The 22,739-nt window shown below is 39.0% G+C and overlaps 1 protein-coding gene across 1 annotated transcript in view; it reads right to left on the reverse strand.

Moving 5' to 3' along the window:
• The window catches only part of ect2 (epithelial cell transforming 2), a 141,743-nt gene that overhangs the window by 79,403 nt on the left and 39,601 nt on the right, over positions 1 to 22,739 (reverse strand). The window contains exons 5-8 of the mRNA XM_034180361.1: positions 19,258 to 19,347; positions 10,334 to 10,441; positions 6,600 to 6,673; positions 5,754 to 5,884 (exon numbers count right to left, since the gene is read on the reverse strand). Of these exons, the coding sequence (XP_034036252.1) occupies positions 5,754 to 5,884; positions 6,600 to 6,673; positions 10,334 to 10,441; positions 19,258 to 19,347 (403 nt within the window). The remainder of the gene's footprint in view (positions 1 to 5,753; positions 5,885 to 6,599; positions 6,674 to 10,333; positions 10,442 to 19,257; positions 19,348 to 22,739) is intronic.

The following is a 22,739-nucleotide window of genomic DNA, read 5'->3' on the forward strand; positions in this document are numbered from 1 at the left end:
CAAGAGATGTGTGCATGTAGATGCAGGAATGAATGTCTTGGCCCAAGGCACTGTCAAAATTCTTTTTTTTTATTTCATGTGTACTAATGAATCAATATGTGACAACTAATATACAAATAATGAATGTTTACGAGTTCAATGGTACAAATATTTCATGAGGTGAAAGCTTTCATCGAGTTCCATTGAAAGAATGTAAAAACATTCATTATTTGTTTTATAGAGCGGCTAAAATAGATCCTTGTCGTTTGATATTTATTAATTTAGAAACAACAGAAAAGGGACTTGCATTTTGGTGCATCACTGGTGTTTTGACATCAACAATTCCACACGAACTTTAAATAGGAGTCCAAAATTGTTCTCAGTCAACTTGGAAAAACAGTTAGATCATTCAAAAAAGAATTGTGACGATGTACTTCCATAAACAAACAAACAAAAAGACTTCATGTACGTCCTCAGACCAGAGAAAAATTGTGTCAGAAATTTTTCCAGGTTTTTAATCCTAACAGCTCTTCATGTCTCCAGACAGCTTATGTCATAGTGGATCTGTTTTTGTGTGTGTTAAAAGAATTAGCACCATCAATTAGCTCACTGAAATCGTCGTCCACCAGCAAAACAAACTCCGCCATGTTTAACTAAACACCGCCCCCACTAGTATGTGCATGGGCGGAGTTCACAGCATGCAATGGTACAAAACGCATGAAATCAAATTTTCACAGTAAATGGAACGAATAATCCATGTCAAGTGAAATACAAAGCACCAATCAAATGACAAGGATCCGCTCATTCCTTTTTATGGCTGGTAAATATGAAGAAATGGACAAAGCTGACTTTGAATCAATATGTCACAATTATATGTAAAACACACAAGTGGTAAAAAAATTTTTGTGGGTGTGAACACATTTATGTGCACACTTTGGAGGTCAGGTTAGTCCAACAAACAAAACATTGTTTGTCACATTTGGGGTTTCAACAACAAAAAGATGCACACTTATGCACCTCTCTGCCTCCAAAATCATATGCAAAATTATGCAACATATGTCACGATGTAATATGAGAAAGAGCTTTGAACAAGCTGGAAGTGCTGAGGTCTGAACTTGGCAAAACAGAAAAACTCATTGCAGTTATTCCATACACACTGCAATATGCAGTGCATTTCTTTGGGATTCTTGCATTAACACCAGGGTTGTGAGTCAGAAACAGAGAAGTCAGAGGAAAAGTAAACCCCCAGGCTGAGGGTCCAGGGACCAAGGCAGTCCCTTGAAGCTGGAGGGTTGTAGATGCTGTGAAATGTATTCTCCTGGATTTTAGTGCAATAAATTGAAGACATTTCATGAGACTTTCATGAGAAGTTTGGAAAAAAATTTGTGAAATATTGCAAAGTATTAATTAGCAAAGTTACACGCTGTGACAATCCAGTAAATAATATACATCTTCCACAAAGGTAGGCCTATTATGTGCACAGCAGTAAAGTTATCAGAGTTGTACTTAGGATTAGTCAATATTCAATTGCACTAACAGAGTTTGACATTATTATGGAAAGCCTGATTTAGCAATTAAAGGGATTACAGCAAGTCATGTTTCTACAGTAATGGCCAGTACTTAAATTGAGAAATTAAGTCATATAGCCTACGTACATCCATCTTAGAATTACAGGCTATGAAATAATACCAAAAGTTTGTTATTGTGAGATATTATACCAATAATACAAATGGCCATTAACAATAATGTAATGAGTAATGAACATGGTAAATGGACTGCATTTATATAATGCTTTTCCATCTGCATCAGACGTTCAAAGCGCTTTAATATTATGCCTCACATTCACACAGACACACTAATGTCAGGGTGCGGTCATGCACGGCGCTCACTATACACCGGGAGCAACTAGGGGATTAAGGACCTTGCCCAAGGTCCCCTAGTCAATTTCTGGTCTGGCTGGGTTTTGAACAGAGGATCCTCTGGTCCGAAGCCCAACGCTTAACCACTAGGCCATCACACCCCCAAAATAAGGAACCTTTGCCTGTTGTCCTCAATGAAAACAAGGTGCCCACTGTTTTATAGAATATTTTAAAATTAAATACTTAATTGTTAGATTAAACTGCAACAACAGTTATTTAACAGCAGCACAGTGACTCAGTGATTAGCACTGTCACCTCACAACAAGAAGGTCATGGGATCAATTCCCACATGTGGCCCATGTGTGTGGAGCCTGTATGTTCTCCCCATGTTTGTGTGGATTCCCGCCAGGTGCTCCAGCTTCTTCCCACATCCAAAGACATGCAGATTAGGTGGACTGGAAACTTTAAATTGTCCATAGTTTTGTGTGCAGGTGTGAATGTGTTTGTCTATATGTCTTTACTTGGTTCTCTGTTACCATTAGAATGGCCTAAGCACTGTGTCACCCCTCTGAATCTGGTCTGCTTGAGGTTTCTTTCTCCCAAAAATGGGAAAAAAAAAAATGCTACAGTGAGTTTTTCCTTGGTAAGGTTAGAGTTTAATCTTGTCAAGCGCCTTGCGGCAACTTGCCGTATTCATGGGTCTGAGCGTGCTGCACAAAATTCTGCTTGAAGTGGGGGTGGGCGTTTGCAGAAACTCAGCCAAATACTATGTTTGTCGGACCGCCCATTTCAATAAAATGTCTGATATCCTCATAAATAAAGAATAAATTGTTTTTTGTCCTTTTATCAAATTTATTAAATGTGTTCCTTGTCAGCTGATGTCTGGGACAGCAGAAAAAAAGTGACGTGCGCATTCAGATTTCAATATTACCAGTATTGGTAAGCTTAGACCTTACTTGTGTGAAGAGTCTTGAGGCAACTTTGTTGTGATTTGGCGCTATATAAATGAAATAAATAACCAAGCAGACAATAATTTACATCACTGAAAGATTTTGCACAGTGTTAAAACAGAAAACTCTGGCTCTTGTGGAAGTTCCTTAAAAAGTTCCTACGTGTTTTGATCCAGGCAACTCTGCAGTTACAACCCCTGGCAATAATTATGGAATCACCGGCCTCGGAGGATGTTCATTCAGTTGTTTAATTTTGTAGAAAAAAAGCAGATCACAGACATGACACAAAACTAAAGTCATTTCAAATGGCAACTTTCTGGCTTTAAGAAACACTATAAGAAATCAAGAAAAAAAAAGATTGTGGCAGTCAGTAACGGTTACTTTTTAGACCAAGCAGAGGAAAAAAATATGGACTCACTCAATTCTGAGGAATAAATTATGGAATCACCCTGTAAATTTTCATCCCCGAAACTAAAACCTGCATCAAATCAGATTTGCTCATTAGTCTACATCTAAAAAGGAGTGATCACACCATGGAGAGCTGTTGCACCAAGTGGACTGACATGAATCATGGCTCCAACACGAGAGATGTCAATTGAAACAAAGGAGAGGATTATCAAACTCTTAAAAGAGGGTCAATCATCACGCAAAGATGTTGGTTGTTCAGTCAGCTGTCTAAACTCTGGACCAAATACAAACAACATGGGAAGGTTGTTAAAGGCAAACATACTGGTAGACCAAGGAAGACATCAAAGCATCAAGACAGAAAACGTAAAGCAATATGTCTCAAAAATCGAGAATGCACAACAAAACAAATGAGGAACGAATGGGAGGAAACTGGAGTCAACGTCTGTGACTGAACTGTAAGAAACCGCCTAAAGGAAGTGGGATTTACATACAGAAAAGCTAAACGAAAGCCATCATTAACACCTAAACAGAAAAAAAACAAGGTTACAATGGGCTAAGGAAAAACAATCGTGGACTGTGGATGACTGGATGAAAGTCATATTCAGTGATGAATCTTGAATCTGCATTGGGCAAGGTGATGATGCTGGAACTTTTGTTTGGTGCCGTTCCAATGAGATTTATAAAGATGACTGCCTGAAGAGAACATGTAAATTTCCACAGTCATTGATGATATGGGGCTGCATGTCAGGTAAAGGCACTGGGGAGATGGCTGTCATTACATCATCAATAAATGTACAAGTTCACGTTGATATTTTGGACACTTTTCTTATCCCATCAACTGTAAGGATGTTTGGGGATAATGAAATCATTTTTCAAGATGATAATGCATCTTGCCATAGAGCAAAAACTGTGAAAACATTCCTTGCAAAAAGACACATAGGGTCAATGTCATGGCCTGCAAATAGTCCGGATCTTAATCCAATTGAAAATCTTTGGTGGAAGTTGAAGAAAATGGTCCATGACAAGGCTCCAACCTGCAAAGCTGATCTGGCAATAGCAATCAGAGAACACTGGAGCCAGATTGATGAAGAGTACTGTTTGTCACTCATTAAGTCCATGCCTCAGAGACTGCAAGCTGTTATAAACATCAGAGTTGGTGCAACAGAATACTAGTGATGTGTTGGAACATTCTTTTGTTTTTCATGATTCCATAATTTTTTCCTCAGAATTGAGTGATTCCATATTTTTTTTTCCCTCTGCTTCGTCTAAAAAAGTAACCGTTACTGACTGCCACAATTTTTTTCCCTGATTTCTTATAGTGTTTCTTAAAGCCAGAAAGTTGCCATTTGAAATGACTTTAGTTTTGTGTCATGTCTGTGATCTGCTTTTTTTCTACAAAATTAAACAACTGAATGAACATCCTCCGAGGCCAGTGATTCCATAATTTTTGCCAGGGGTTGTAAACAACCCGTTTGTTGCTGTCTGTACAAAGCTAGCCATACAGAACACCTCCTTTTTCTTGCATAAGAGTCTTTCACAGTAAGACCACAGGACAAACGTATGACGAGAAGAACATTGTGAAAATGCATTGTTTTTTGCTTTTTATAGTATGGTGGGGGTCATGGTATTAATTTATTTTAGGTGGGTGTTTAATAAACCATAATTGGAAAAAAAATGTAATTTTGAATGGGTGCTTTTTTTTAATCTGTGCAGCCAAAAAATAAATAAGTGACGTGGCGTGCACAATTAGTTTTCAATGCCATGTAGACAATAATTTACTTCACTGAAACATTTTGCACAGCGTTGTATTACAACAGAAAACTCTGGCTCTCATGAAGATGAAAAAAAAAAAAAGTCCTACCTGTTTAAATTTAGGCAACTCTGCAGTTAAATAATCCATTTGTTGTTGTCTAGGATTCCTGCCCATTAAGATAAAAAATAAAAATCCATAATTTTCCTGTCAGCCTCTCGCTGAAAACGGTGGAACATCATGTTGCTGACTGTCAACGCTTGAAGCCAGTTTTCGTCGTACTCGTCAAGGAGTGCTGCGTGTGAGTCCCACTCTCAAAACAGCAAACAAATGTCCAAGGCAGAAGGAAAGATCCATCTGAACTCTTTAAAGTTTTGAACAAGCACAAAGCTTAATGAGGAACTTTATAGGCATCAACTGACAAACTCATTTTGGTGGATGTCAGATAAAAAATGAACAGAGTAGCTCCTTCACTAACTCTATCCTTATTTGCTTTTTTCTTTTAACAACATGCTGGTGGTCACAGAATTAATTTATTTTAAGTGGGCGTTTAATAAACTTTAATTTAAAGTAATAATAATACTTTTGGGTGGGTGTTCAAACAACAGCATCAAGGGTGTTATATGAATAAATTGAACTGAATAATGTGAACACCAGAACAACTCAGACGACAGATGAAAGAACTACAAAACTGACAGAGAAACATACATTTGTAGAGGTATAAAATACCACAAGGAAGAAACATACACAAAGTTTTTAAAACGGTCACTACAAAGAAACATCTATAAGGTAAACGATAACACTGACCATGCTTGAGAGTCCTCTCTTCCATGTTGGCTTTCTCTTCTTCTGAAAAACCCAAAAAACTGAGGATGCAGTCCTGGAACGGAGGCACTTTGAACTCTGTTCGAAACTCTTCTTCTCCAGCATGGAATGAACTTTAGAGAGATAATTGGAGAAAAACCGAAACACACAGCAAAATTATATTATATACTGTATATATGAAATAAATAATGCTGACAAATCATATCCAGTTCTCATTGTAACTGTTTTGAATCAGTCTGACCAGAAATGAAAAAAAAATCTGAACAAACAGAAATGTACAAAACACACACACACACATATATATATATATATATAATCGATAAATAAAGCTTCCAAGAGTCCACCAAAGCAGACTGAAGCTTGCAGTTTGTTTTGTTTTCATCTTAATGAATTCTCACAGCGCAACATAAATTCTCTTCCAATTGTGTATAGTTTTCATAGTTCAACAACCATGTTCATATTGTGAAAATGCACATAATCTATAGCTCCTGCACCTGCTGAACATCATACTTATTTGAATTTTAACCATATTCATGGATGAATGCGAGACTACTACCTAAATGCATGTCAATTCCTGTTTCTAATTTTTTATATAAATTTTGAGTGCTTTGAATTTAATAGAAGGCAGAATTTTTAAGACAGATTTGGTTTTTGATTTCCCTTTCACATTGTGTCAATATGCCAACTGTTGCTTTCAAATCTGAAGTAGTCAACATGAAATTATCTGGTCCTGCATGCTTGCACATATGGAAAATGAATCTCGTTGGGTTAAAGACAAAAGATGCCTAAATGGGAATTGTTGATAACAAGCTTCAGAGACTAACTTACACATCATCTCTCCTCTCCCAGGCCTTCAGAATCCACGATGGCGTGAGGATGGGCGTCCCCATGCAAACTGCCAGCTGTGAGATAAGAATGCAGCAAGAAATATTTTGAAAACATCAAAGATAAAATTAAAAATCAGTGGAGTAGCAAGAGATGAGAATGGCACAAGATGACAGACTTAAATAAAGAAGTTTTTTTAAAAAACAATTTTATAACTAAAGATTATTTCCACACTGTCACAGTACAACCATGCCTTCAGCTGGTTTTCATTATTTCTCACCACCCTGTGCCAAATAATTACAAATCTAACAGAAAAAACAGCATGCACTTCAGGGACAATGCAAAAGCATGTGTGAGAAGGTCAAAACGAATGGACCGCTTTACTTTAGTTGGCATCATACTTTCAGAAGGAAAACAGCCTTGACTGTGTCACAAAGCCAAAATCTTACTTACTAGTTGTGCTGAATCAAATGAAAGAGAAATGGAGGTGTTGAGGTTATTCAGGAGGGAAAAAAGTTAAGGTGCAAATAAGGACAGAAAAAAAAAAAATGAGAAACTCAATGCTAGAGATGATTGAAAGAAGTACACCATCAATCATGTGTCCATTCAAGCAGAAAGAAGCCACAAGAATCAATCTGTTCAGCCACCCATCTCCTTCTCCTTCAATCCCAATGGGAAAGACATGTCCGTTTTAAAAAGGATCCACTAGGAATTGAATTAACACTTTCAGACATCAGCCCGACTTCAACTGGGGATCAAGCAGGGGAGGAAGAAACTTCAGATAATTTCATATGCTTTCCATTTAGTCCGCCAGAGGAAAGGAGAACTCGGTCACCGTCAGAGGAGTGAAATCAGGAGCGGCACTCACACCATATGACAAATTTTCACTTTTTGAAAATGACTGTTCCCACTTTGTAGTGTCGGGTTTTCTGAAGGTGTTGTAAAAGGGTATTTGTGCCCTTCATCTATATATTAAGATGAAGGGCACAATTATTATGTGTGCATATGGCTTCAATCCCACACAAACTGGGGAGAACTGACATTTGCCATTTAGTGTGCTTATGTATTTTGGGTCAAGGATGAACACCACGAAAATGTAAAGTTGATAGCGCGAATATTTTTGGAGGAATGAGGGATAACAGCTAACAATAGCAAACAATGGATGTTGATAATATAATAAAACGGGAACGATAAAATAAACTGGAAACCTCCCTCAAAACTACCAAATTTAAATTACTGTGCAGAGGTTTGGGGCAATACTTATAAATATACACAACATTCACTATCGATACTACAAAAAAGAGCCATAAAGATAATTCATAATACCAGTTACAAAGAACATGCAACTTCCCTATTCTTAAAATCAAAAACAGAATTCAACAACCTGGTTCATCTACAAACAGCACAAAATTTTATAAAGCAGCAAATAATCTGCATTACAGGCCTCTCCATTCTACGTAGGTGGAAAAACTTGCAAAATTGACAGTGGATCAAATACTGCAAAGGAACAAATACAACGTTCTGGAATGGCCGTCTCAGTCCCGAGACCTGAATATTACTGAAAATCTGTGGTGTGATTTTAAGCAGGCTGTCCATGCTCAGAAACCAACAAACCTGAGATGATATGTAAAGAAGAATGGCCCAAAATACCTTCACGCAGAATCCAGACTTTCAGTGGAAGCTATAGGAAGTGTTTAGGGACTGTTATTTCTGCAAAAGGAGGATCTACTAAATACTGATATATTTTTTTCTGTTGGAGTGTCCAAATTTATGCACCTGCCCATTTTTGTTTAAATAATAATTGCTCACTTTCTGTAAATACTATAAACTTCATTTCACTTGTCAAATATCAGTGTGTTCATCTGCTATATGATATATTTAAATGAAATGTATGATCTAGACATCCAATGAATTATAAAGGAAAATCACAAAAATTATCAGGGGTGCCCAAACCTTTGCAACCAACTGTGTGTGTGTGTGTATATATATATATATATACACATATATATATATATATACATATATATATATATATATATACATATATATATATATATATATATATATGTGTGTATATATATATATATGTGGATTTTTGAGGTCCCCGATAGCTTTTCTGATTTCCTTTTCTAACTTTCAGAATTTAGTAAATTAGCATATGGTCCACTGATACTTATGTGTAGACACTAGTCCCTCTAGGCAAATATTTTTGGTTTCAAATCTGGGCAAATGCAGTCCCAGAAAATTCTGAATGTGACAAACAAGAAACAGGTGTTGTAAACAAGTCAATGCTGGTAAAAATACAAACTTGCAGAAACAAAGATACTATTCTGACATGGTTTTGCACATAAGACTGACATGGTTTGCACACAAGACTGGCATAGCATGTTTCAAGTACACACACATATATATGTCAGAAGGTGGGGGGGACATACCATATTCTGTACCCCCTGGTTGAAAAGGTGGGGGGACATGTCCCCCCCATCCCCCACCAAACTGCGCCCATGCAGGTACGCCTCCATCACATCAGCCAGCGGAGCCTTCCGCCGCCTCCCCCCACCGGGTCTCTGTGCTACGAGTTGAAAAAGTCACAGCACCTTAACATCTCATTTACCAGACACCAGGTGATCCTGGCTGCACAGACATTATCTCATGAGCAGCAAAGAAAAAAAAAAAAGTTACTATCGATCCATACAGCGCCTCTGCTGTGTGGTGCGGAGAAGCCACGAGACACCGTGCGTGCGCTGGATGATGTGCTCGATAGAACAAAAAAGCATTTACGGTAAGTATGTAATCAAAAGTTAAAAAATCTTTCTAACATCTTTTTGTGTAAATATGTCATGTTACAACGTGGAGACCTGCAGCTTATAGACAAGTGCGGCTTATTTATGTAGAATTTCTTTTTTCATTTTAAAATTGGTGGGTGCGGCTTATATTCAAGTGCGCTCTGTAGTCCAGAAATTACGGGGTGTGTGTATATTATATATATATATATAATACAAATAATGGATGGTAAGGAATCCAGTATTTCTCTATGTTGGACGACTTGCCATCCATCAGTTGTTATGTTCTCCACCCCCCTCCCAAATTAAGCAAACAACAAAAAGTCAAGTAAATTAGATCAATTTATTTTGTTGTGAACAGCATATGAATGCTTCTAAAACGTCAGTAGCGTGCTTGTCTACCTTCTTAGTGTTTTTGGCATCCTTGGAGTTCAATATTTCCACCAGTTCCTCCTCTGTGAACTCAGCAAACCTCGCTGGCAGACAATTTTCTGCTGTTGTTGACATGTTTGTTGCCATTTTTTCAACCAGCATCTGTCAGCTAGTTCCTGACCTCCGCTACGTCTTTAGTGATGTCATCTTATGAATAATTGTATGCCGCGCTCTGATTGGCTAGCTGTTGACAGTAAGCTCTAATGCTATTGGTCAGTGGGAACCGATCCAATATAACTTTTGGTCTTAGCCTTTTTGGATCCAACATAACTTTCTGGTGCCAAGCATGCCAAAATACAGGTAAATGACAGAAAGACAGGCTAATCTGTACAAGTTGGCAAAGCTGTACTGTAAAGGTCACAAAAGGTCTTGCACAAGCTCCACTTGTTTAGCAAATTTAAGGATTGGTCAGCATACATAGTCAGCATGGCATATCAAAGAAAGACCGACCTTATTATATTATCTCAAAAGGTGAAGAAGAAAAAGAGTTTTAAAAAAGTACTATACTTGACTTGGACAAACCTTGTACTTCTCCCCATGAGTGGAATAGGCAATGAGATGAGTAACCTTGGTGCTGAAGTCTTTCCGGATGATCCCACCCATGTGATGTACCAGATTCACCAAATTCTTCTACATGGGCAAATGAAAACGTAAATAAATAAATGATTACAACAGCAGCCTTTGCGGAATCCCATGATCCCATGATTAACAAGACTTCACAATCAACTTCATAGGCCTGTCTCTGTACTATCTTACAGTAATTATAAATATTCAAATATACCAACATGATCCAAAATAGGTGGTTCATTGGTTTTCATCTGCATCTATTACAACCCAAAATTGCACATGAAACAGTGGCACAGAGAAGAAATTTCTGAATGGTGTGAAATTCAATTTAAATTTATTTCATTTATACGATGCCAAATCACAACAAAGCTGCCTCAAGGCGCTACACACAAGCAAGGTCTTACCTTCCCAACCATTAGAGCAGAGGTATTCAACTCCAGTCCTCCACGACCGGTGTTCTGCAACTTTCAGATGTGTTCGTGGTCCAACACACCTGAATCAAATGGTTGAATTACCTCCTCAGTATACAGTCAAGTTCACCAGAGTGCTGCTAATGACCTCATTAATTGACTCAGGTGTGTTGAAGCAGAGACCCATCTAAAAGTTGCAGGACACCGGCTCTCGAGGACTGGAGTTGAACAGTCTGCCCTCGAGCATGCACACACGTGACAGTGGTAAGGAACAATTCCCTCTATAGATGTTGAGGAAGAAACCTCAAGCAAGTCAGACTCAGAGGGGTAGACCCACTGCTTAGGCCATTCTAATAGTTACAAGGATTTTACAAAGTTTTTACCAAGCTGAAGAACACAAAACATCTCATTTTAGAAACAGTCTGCCAGAAGCAACAGTTAAACTAAAGATCAGAATTGACCTATTTTCTTGAAAATCCTTCTGTGTGTCTCTCCAAAATGAATCTCTGGATGGTGTTGCGAAACGCAAAAGTTAAACTATGTAGTATCTCTAGTCCCAGACAAAGAAGCCTATAACTCATTCGGAGTTGTCATGTGTCGCTTTCTTGTTTCTGTCACTAATCATCTTGCACAGTCACCCAGTTTTTGAGAATTGTCTACTCCAGACAGACTTACCATACAGTACCATTCTGTTTGTAATCTTAAATGACTGATGTGACTTGATACTAAGACATATGGAGTGACCTGCAAGTGTTCATGGACCCATCCCCTGAATTGTCGAAAAAAAAAAAAAAAAAAAAAACTGGCTGCAAAAGTAATCATTTGTATGAATAACAACTCATTTCATTTGTCCTCATTTTACTTTAAAGGCCTTTGAAGGTGTAATCAAAGTGTAAAAAAACCTGCCGTCATTCCTTAGGGCACCTTCACATATAGTACGAATATGTACAAATCAGGGCATCTCACGGTGAAACAGCTCGTATGACCGAAAGACGAAAACATCGAGCTAGAGCTGAACCAACTAATCAAGTTAATCGATTATTAAAATAGTTGTCAACTAATTTAGTCATCGATTAGTTGCTAAATAACTTTGTTTTACTGCAAATGTTTCATTTCTTCCGTATAATCAACCGAGCTTTGCTTTAAAACTTGAACCAATGAAGGAGTGCTTCGAGCTGCTGCTTCGTTGGTTTCATTTGTTTTATTTCGCTTTATCTTAATTTTTCCCCACTAAAACCCTAAAGAGCATATGTCTGTGAGGAATATTTACCTTTTTTATGTTAAACTGACCTGTTATGGTCTTCTGAAACAGCTGCTAGATGTATTTTACGCTAACGCTGATGCTAAAACGTTAGCATGTCTATGGCATTTTCAATGTTAAAGTTAGCATTAAGCTGCTGGCATTTCAGCATGTTTGTGCATTTGTTTTCTGTATATAATTAATGGCTCAGCGTTTGTTGTCGTAAAAGAGTCAAATGTATTACAAGTTATAATTTTTTTTAATTTATTTATATATTAATAATAATAGCAACAACAATAATAGTAATAATAAGTAATAATGCTACAATACAATTTTAGAGAAAGAGACCTGAGTCACATGTGTCATTGTGAAATGACCACATAGTTTACAACTTATACAGAGAATGTTGCACATATAATGAGTCAGGCTACAGATTTTGATTTAGGTTTTATGGTTAACTGGTTATGCTAATTGCTCATTTGCAGCAACAAAAATACCTCTTTTTCACCATATATTTTAAAACATTTTTATGTTTCAATGTTTTATGGCAACTCAGCACTTTGATAAAGCAATGTCATTTGAAATAATTATTTTTGTTCTTTATTATAAACTGTTTTATTCTTTATTATTTTATATTTCAACAGCCAAGGGACATTTGACAATTTGTTGATTTTCAAGTATTTTAAGTTTTCAAATAATGTTCTGTTGTTAAATAAAGTGATGGATGGAGAGAAAAATTGTTTCCCTGGCACATTTTTAAAAAATGCCCAGCTAATCCGATTAATCGTGTCAAAACCCCATCAGATTCATCAATGATCCAAATAGCCGTTTGTTGCAGCCCTACATCGAGCCGATGAGCAGGTGTGTGGTTACACATCGTGCAGGTGCTATGAAAAAAAGAAATAAATAAAATCCATGCCTACTATGGGATTTGAAAATGCACTTTCCATGATTGCCAGTCAGAAGCTTTACCATTGAGCTACCATCGCTGTGCTGTAAAAGGTGTGGGGAAAATGCCTGAAATCAAGTAGGATATGGACGTACGAGGTCTGTCCAAAAAGTATCGGACCTTTTTATTTTTTTCAAAAATCATATGGATTTGAATCACGTGTGATTGCATCAGACAAGTTTGAACCTTCGTGCGCATGCGTGAGTTTTTTCACGCCAGTCGGTTGCGTCATTCGCCTGTGAGCAGGCTTTGTGTGAGCAGTGGTCCACCCCTCTCATCGGATTTTTATTGTGAATAAATGTCTGAACGATTTGGAGCGTTGCTGCATCAATTTTTTCCAGAAACTGTGAGAGACCTCCAGGTGGACACCATTCGGAAAATTCAAATGGCTTTGAGGGACGATTTTATGGGGATTACACAGATTAAGGAGTGCTCCAGCCGGTTTAAAGACCGCCCACAGCTGCTGACAGCGCGCCGCACTCCGATCGACAGGCTGAAACCCCGCTGAAACAACCAGATCATTTCCAACATGAAGGCTTTGTTGATCCGGGACGTCGTCTGACTTACACAAAAATGGCAGGAGACGTGAACGTCAGTACTTTTTCGGCACATTCCACTCTTACAGGAGTTTTTTTCATGGAAAGAAAAGCGGACGGATGCGCCACCGTGCCGCTCATGGCGCGGCACAAAACCACCTCCGTGTTGGTCTCACAGGACGGCTTTCAGACGGCTGTCGGTGGGTTTTCAGTCGTGTGACTAACCGAGAAATTGTGGATAAGCCTGGACATGCCAGAACATGTCCTGTGAGGCTTCATCACGGCGTTACTTTGCACCATGCGGCTCCACCGCAGGTCTGTCTCAATGTGCCGAAAAAGTGCTGATGTCCACGTCTTCAGCAATTCCTGTGCTAGTCAGAGGACGTCCCGGATAAAACACAGCATCCAGTTTGGAAATGAACGGCACATTCCACTGTTACAGGAGTTTTTGTCATGGAAAGAGGAGTGGAGGAATTCCGCGCATCGCGGCGGTGCCGCAGCGCGCAAAGCAACGCCGTGATGAAGCCTCACAGGACATGTTAGGGCATGTCCAGCTCATGCACAATTTCTCGGATAGTCACAAGACTGAAAAGCCACCGACAGCCGTCTGAAAGCCGTCCTGTGAGACCAACACGGAGGTGGTTTTGTCCCGCGCCATGAGCGGCACGGTGGCGCATCCTTCCGCTTCTCTTTCCATGAAAAAAAAAACTCCTGTAACAGTAGAATGTGCCGAAAAAGTGCTGATGTCCACACCTTCTGCCTTTTTTGTGAAAGTCAGACGATGTCCCGGATCAACAAAGCCTTCACGCTGGAAATGATCTGGATGTTTCAGCGGGGTTTGAGCCTGTCGATTGGCGCTCGGAGTGCGCCGCGCTTCTCAGACGCTGTGGGCGGTCTTTAAACCAGCTGGAGCACTCCTTAATCTGTGTAATCCCCATAAAATTGTCGCTGAAAGCCATCTAAATTTTCCGAATGGTGTCCACCTGGAAGTCTCTCACAGTTTCTGGAAAACACTGATGCAGCAAGGCTCCAAATCGTTCAGACATTTATTCGCAATAAAAATCCGACGAGAGGGGTGGACCACTGCTCACACAAAGCCTGCTCACACGCGAATGACACAACTGACAGGCGTGAAAAAACTCACGCATGCGCACGAAGGTTCAAGCTTGGCTGATGCAATCACACGTGATTCAAATCCATATGGTTTTTGCAAAAAATAAAAAGGTCCGATACTTTTTGGACAGACCTCGTATTTAAGAAAAAAATAAAACCACACACCATATAAAAACACCGCATTTTATTGAATCCCTCTTATCAAGCGGGTAATACAAGTATAATCCGTCTGTTCATCTGTAGATGACCCTTGGTTACAGACGTACAGTCATGAAATGACATGAATGAGAAGAAGGGCGATCTTATGTCCACATCTGCTAGCGGCGTGTCCAGCTGACCCCGCGCGCATGTCCTGTCTGACATGCGTGTCTTGTGGGCAACACATTGCAGGACTGACACCGCGGCATGTGACACAGAGCTCATGTAGGTGATATGACAGTCAGACCGCCCACTGCATGCTATGATCTGACAGTCTGTTTCACCTGGGGTAGCCTGTGCTTGCTGCAGCCCATTGCCACACTGATATATGTTTTAATGTATGTCCACGTGATGACAGCAAGCAGACATGCGCGTCAGTGAGCAGTTGTTAGTTCATGTCCGTCCAAACACATTACGTGTTCCCCATCCGTGACGTCCAGAACCACAGATCTCCACAGCAGCTCCTGTCGGCGGCCACACCCCGTCAGTTCAGTGCACACACCAACGTGTCACTGTGTCTGTTTGCAAAGCCACACTCATGGGGACACATAAATTTCACACCCAGCTCGACAGTGAATGTCTGCTGACTGTTGTCGTGCTAACAGTGCAAATGGCCACACATTTTCTAAGTGCCAAGCGAGCGGTGTTAGATGTCCGTACGTGTCAGCTGGAATTTGGCCGGCACCTGCCGCAAGAGGGTTTGATGGGCTCTCACAGCGTACACTTTGTCTTTCAGCCGCTGGTGTGTGGAAATAGTTCTAGGAGTACGAGGTGTTGGAGGCAGCTACGATTTTACATGTATTGCATACAATTCCTGCTTCATGCGCACTTCATGTGCAAGTCAACCACATTCATACTATGTGTGAAGGGGGCCTTAGGCTAGTATCTTACTGGGATGTGACAGCCTGGGAACAGCATCCACAAGAAAATTCACACAGTGAGATTCCCCATCTCCTCCCCTCTGTTGTGGAGTGGTACCTGCTCATCACATGATTTTTGAACAGACCAAACATTTTGCACGATAAACTCCCCTCACCAAATCGTCAGGCAGGCGCCTCATACCCCTCACCACATAGTCTCTGTGACTCAGAAGGTGCACAACATGTGGGGGAACTTGTAAGGTGATGACACACACATTTACTTATATGTGATCGGACAGTAACACCGCTTTGGGAGCAGCCGAACAAATTCCAGGAGCCCCCAGCCAAGCTGGCACCCACCCGCCATGTACGCACATGATCGTATGGGACGCGTCCTATCCGGCCGATGGACAAGTCGCACAAACCGGATGTGTTGTGTTTTCCTCTTTTCATTTATTTATTTTGCTGAGGACACAAGTAGAAGTTAAGTTTAAAGCTCCTGGCCAGCGCACACCCGCTATGCACACACGTAAGCAGGCTGGGCACGTCCTGTCCACCCACTGATGAGCTGCACGAACCAGATTTATTGTTTACCTATTTATTTATTTATTTTTCTGAGGACACAAGTGTAAATTAAGTTTAATGCTGACGGATGACAGCGACCTGCTATTCACAAATGGACAGCATGCTGAACATCACCTGTGCGGGGAATGAGGACAATGCCAGGGCTCTGGCTTTTTTTATTTTTTTGATTTTATTGTTATCACTTCCAGAGAATCACAGAGCAGACAGGCACTTTGAACAGCGCTTGAAACACATCACAGTGGTTGGCCAGTGTAGGACTGTGTGTTCATTCGAGGGAAGAAAGGACAATTACCAGCCGGAAAAATAACATTGACATGTACCAGCTCCTGGACATCATTCTGCCTGTCCGTGAGTGGCTTTCCATACGTTTCTTGTTGTTTTTATTGATTATTATTTAACTTTATTCAATTATTACTTATTTATTTATTATTTACAGTGTTTTTTCTGCCTAAAGTCTGAGGAATGTTCACAGCCTCTTTCACATCATAACAATGTAAGAGTCCCCATCCATCCTGAGCACTGTGTGCACAAACATGTCACCATTTCAGCCACGCCAGTGATGTTCAACATCCATGAGAGTGCGTGGTATTTACGCACAAATTCTTGTGTCTGCATAGGACACACCAGTGCCGCTCGACTTTCAAGTGTGTGCTGCACGTCATGTCAGTGTCTCTCATGCATCATGTGTGCGAACTGCTTGAAATTTGTGGCCGTATTTTTGCTGCCACTGTGGACAGCATTCAGCAGATAGTTGGCAGCCATGCATGCAGGAGTCAGGAGGACCAGTTTAGTGAGATTGTACATGAAAAAGTTGTCATCTGTTTTCATGTGATTTTTTTGTCTCCATCTCCTCTCCACGAGTTGCGGCCCAGTGAGATACTAGCTTTAACGGTTAACGCAATATTTCTGCTAAACTTCTTAAATTAAATCTAGAAGTCTAAACGACAAGTGCATCTTGAATATTTTTTTTTCAACTTTGTCATGGCGTACGGAGTGAAAACAGAATTTGTGTTACTGTCCAACTAATCACTGACCTCTATTCAACATTTTTTTCCTTTTCAAAACTGCAAAGTTCAAGTACAAAATTATTACATATTTGACAGTTCAAGTTGCTGACTGTTTCCATTAGGATGGTATAATTTTCTGAAGAGACTTTCCCATAAAAGCATTTTAATGTCAATGTATTGATGGTTGCATAGTAACATAGGTTTCAATCCATTTAGAAGATGTGCAGTTTTTCCTCTCTGCATGACACTGCTTGACATCCAAATCATCATACAGCTATTGCTATTTCTTACTGTTGTCCATCTCCTCAGATTCTCTTGGTGCATTCAAACAATGGTGAATCAGATTTTTTTTTTAAATCTATGACAAAGGAAATTCTGCGAAAATTCTACCAGTGGTCAGATTTTCTCTTCGGAACCCCAGAAAAGGTTTCTTAACACAGACTTCTGTATCTGATCTCATTCCCCATATCATCTTAAAATAAATTTTTTTTTAAGGCTGAAAAAAAAAAAATTCTGGAACATCAAGCTATGTTCATCACATCACTGCAAAACAAAGTCTTTTGTTATTGGTTAAACAAAACAAGACAATGTGCCTTTTCATACCTATACATTTGTTGACAGAAAACAATCAAGGTACTGTAAACTAGGAGACAGCCATGGTCTTTCCCACACACTGTGCATCAAATGCATAAAGGTCATATGTAATTTTTGGTACGCTGTAGTATGTATGTTAGTATAGTGCCTCGGGATATTTTTTTTTATTATTAGTTTGTGTTTAGTGATTTGACAAGAAATAAATACAAGTGCTTTGGTTTTAAAGTAAAACCTAAATGAAAATGCATTGTCTACTGCATTCTTTCAAATGTTCCATCATTTCTGTTGTCACTGAAACAATTGTTTTAATGAATTGTTTCAATGACTCCAAAAACAGTTGTTTTGGGAATCAAACTGTCATGTTAACTATTATTTGTGGCCTTCGCATCTTTTTATTACATTTTACATACTGATGGAGTGACTGTTTACAGCAAATTTTGTATTGGCAATAAATTATCACACACCTCTCAGGTTCATTTCTGTCCCTGTTGTGAATGCAATGACTTTGTAAATGTGAAACTTCAGGTGGTTTCTCTTGGTGTTGTTCACGACTAGTGAAGTGCTCTATAATTCTCAATTACAGCCCCAGTACACCATGAAATTAGAACCAGTTAGTGAACTGAGATTACTGTTACACATTGTTTCACAAGTGTTGAAACAGACAAGTGGCTATACAGCTACTGTGCAAAACTTGTGTTAATGTGCAAATTTTACATGCTCCTTCAGATCCAATTTCCAAAGGCATCCCATTATCACAGAACATTCTCATTGTTGCACACAACAGGAAACAATGATTTCATCCCACCTTTCCAGTTTAAAAGGTAAATGCTAATGAATTCAACATTAAAATGCTTTTATAGTTGTTTACATGGAGAACATGAGCCGTCAGTAGTGGGTTTGAACATTTAGCACACTGTGTGCTGCAGCAGCAAAGAAGTAAAAACAACAATAACACAATTTGTAGGTAGGGGAGAAACACTGCGTCGATAAATGTTTGTGTGTTGATATGACAAGAAGGCCATCAAAAATTCCACTACCAGGCCATTCTGGCACCCATCTATACTTTTGGAAGACACTACAGCATCATTTCCCAATCCTGCTCCTCGGGTATCCCTAACCTGCACATTTTCTCTCTCTTCCTGCTCTACTGACAGCTAATTGGTTTAGTCAGGTGTCTGTGTGCTCTTGATTGGCTCAGCACACACTACAGTAATTAGCTTTGGGCAGAGTAGGAAGAGATTAAAAATGTGCATGTCAGAGGTCCCTGAGGACAGGGATTGGGAACCGCTGCACTCGAGGATATGTATTGCATATTCATGATATGACACTTGGCGTGGTTATCCTTATTCCTTTGAAGAAAAGAAGAAGACAAAAAAAAAAACCTCACCATTTCCTCTTTGTTTCTGAAGCCAGTGAAACATAGTGACAGGTTAAGCATGGTGGTTGAGTAGAGCGGTCGACATGAAAAGAGTAGAGGCTGTGGGGAGATGACACACAAAATGTTAACCTGAAACTAACCACAAGCATTTCTGACAACATGATTACCAAGTTCATACATCATCAGCACTGTAACCAGGCTGACAAAGAGTCAGAGCTCTATTGAGCTGAGTATTAATTTAACTTTAATTAGTAATGACTTCATGACTTTCTTTGCAAATAAAATTTTAACTATTAGAGAAAAAATTATTCATAACCATCCCAAAGACATATCTTTATGTTCGGCTGCCTTCAGTAATGCTGGTATTTGGTTAGACTCGTTCTCTCCGATTGTTCTGTCTGAGTTATTTTCATTAGTTACTTCCTCCAAACCATCAACATGTCTATTAGACCCCATTCCTACCAAGCTGCTCAAGGAAGCCCTACCATTAATTAATGCTTCGATCTTAAATATGATCAATCTATCTTTATTAGTTGGCTATGTACCACAGGCTTTTAAGGTGGCAGTAATTAAACCATTACTTAAAAAGCCATCACTTGACCCAGCTATCTTAGCTAATTATAGGCCAATCTCCAACCTTCCTTTTCTCTCAAAAATTCTTGAAAGGGTAGTTGTAAAACAGCTAACTGATCATCTGCAGAGGAATGGTCTATTTGAAGAGTTTCAGTCAGGTTTCAGAATTCATCATAGTACAGAAACAGCATTAGTAAAGGTTACAAATGATCTTATGGCCTCAGACAGTGGACTCATCTCTGTGTTTGTCCTGTTAGACCTCAGTGCAGCTTTTGATACTGTTGACCATAAAATTTTATTACAGATATTAGAGCATGCCATAGGTATTAAAGGCACTGCGCTGCAGTGGTTTGAATCATATTTATCTAATAGATTACAATTTGTTCATGTAAATGGGGGGTATTCTTCACAGACTAAGGTTAATTATGGAGTTCCACAAGGTTCTGTGCTAGGACCAATTTTATTCAATTTATACATGCTTCCCTTAGGCAGTGTTATTAGAAAGCATTGCTTAAATTTTCATTGTTACGCAGCTGATACCCAGCTTTATCTATCCATGAAGCCAGAGGACACACACCAATTAGTTAAACTGCAGGAATGTCTTTCAGACATAAAGTATCAAGTATCAAGTCTTTAGTTTTGTTCACGTTGATATCTAAAAAGGATGACTTACACCAGCTGATAAAATCTGACACCACAGGGCCATGGTCATGATCATCTGAATTTAAAAGAGACATGAATGACCTCTAATTTCCTGCTTTTAAATTCAGATAAAACTGAAGTTATTGTACTTGGCCCCACAAATCTTAGAAACATGGTGTCTAACCAGATCCTTACTCTGGATGGCATTACCCTGACCTCCAGTAATACTGTGAGAAATCTTGGAGTCATTTTTGATCAGGATATGTCCTTCAATGCGCATATTAAGCAAGTTTGTAGGACTGTTTTTTTGCATTTGTGCAATATCTCTAAAATCAGAAAGGTCTTGTCTCAGAGTGATGCTGAAAAGCTAATTCATGCATTTATTTCTTCTAGGCTGGACTACTGTAATTCATTATTATCAGGTTTTCCTAAAGGTTCCCTGAAAAGCCTTCAGTTAATTCAAAATGCTGCAGCAAGAGTGCTGACAGAGACTAGAAGGAGAGAGCATATTTCACCCATATTGGCCTTTCTTCATTGGCTCCCTGTTAATTCCAGAATAGAATTTAAAATTCTTCTTCTTACTTATAAGGTTTTGAATAATCAGGTCCCAGCTTATCTTAGGGACCTCATAGTACCATATCACCCCAATAGAGCGCTTCGCTCTCAGACTGCAGGCTTACTTGTAGTTCCTAGGGTTTGTAAGAGTAGAATGGGAGGCAGAGCCTTCAGCTTTCAGGCTCCTCTCCTGTGGAACCAGCTCCCAATTCGGATTAGGAAGACAGACACCCTCTCTACTTTTAAGATTAATCTTAAAATTTTCCTTTTTGAAAAAGCTTATAGTTCGGGCCAGGATCAGGTGACCCTGAACCATCCCTTAGTTATGCTGCTATAGACTTAGACTGCTGGGGGGTTTCCCATGATGCACCCAGTGTTTCTTTTGTCACCTCTTTTTGCTCTGTATGCACCACTCTGCTTTTAATCATTGGTGATTGATCTCTGCTCTCTTCCACAGCATGTCTTTTTCCTGATTCTCTCCCCTCAGCCCCAACCAGTCCCAGCAGAAGACTGCCCCTCCCTGAACCGTAAAATCCGGATATAAAGTATTCAGGTGGACCAGCAAATTTAGTCCATTCTAATCGAAAACTGCTATATGTATAAAATGGACAAAATCCATGATTATATATATATATATATATATATATATATATATATATATATATATATATATATATATATATATATATATATATATATATAAAAATGGACAAAATCCGTTTTTTTTCCCTAAGTCCTCTGCGGAGCGGTACATTGTAACTCCGTGGCCATGCAATGACGTTGAGGTGCGCGTGACCCTTTAAAAATTCTCAGTCGCATGTTTATTCAATTTGCCTCAGGAAGAGTGGCTTTTTCTGGGTTAATTTCTCCCTCAATGAGCTCCAATTCTTTATGCAATAATCAACCTCCAAAATAATGATATGGTACATACAATTTTCCTCCATAATTTGCAGGTCATTTGAGTGTCTTTTTCTGACTTCGTGTTGTAAAATTGCTCATATTTGAGGCCTTTCTGCCAAACATAGTTGATCCATGATTGAAATGTAATCAGCAGGCCCACAGCAAAACCTCAAAGCAAACGTTTCTGTGCTTTCCCGGCAGTGGGTGCACACTGTGACCGCAGCCTGTGAAATACAGGCTCGTTGCAGGCTGTGGAGTGCAGTGTTGTCTCAGAAGCCACACTGATAAATCTGTTGATCAAATCCGATAAGAATCCGCACAATGAAGGCGTTTTTTGATTAGTTAGTTGATTCGCTTAAAAAAGTGCATGTCCTTTTGCTCCAAGGAAACATCACATAGTGCAGTGTTTTGTTTTTTTATACACAAACACACTCTTTCATTTTAAACACACAATAAGTTTATTTAAGATTATCTGGCTTACCGTTTGTCTGGTAAACTCAGTAACTACAGCTGGGTAAATTTACACAAACACATACATATATATATACATATATACATACACATACATATATATACACATACATACATATATATATATACATATACATACACATACATATATATACACATACATACATATATACATATACATACACATACATACATATACATACATACACATACACACACATACACACATATATATACATACATACACATATATATACATACATACACATATATATACACATACATACACATATATATACACATACATATACATATATATACACATACATATACATATATATACACATACA

This window comes from Thalassophryne amazonica, chromosome 10 (assembly GCF_902500255.1).
Source record: "Thalassophryne amazonica chromosome 10, fThaAma1.1, whole genome shotgun sequence".
NCBI classification, from domain to species: domain Eukaryota; kingdom Metazoa; phylum Chordata; class Actinopteri; order Batrachoidiformes; family Batrachoididae; genus Thalassophryne; species Thalassophryne amazonica.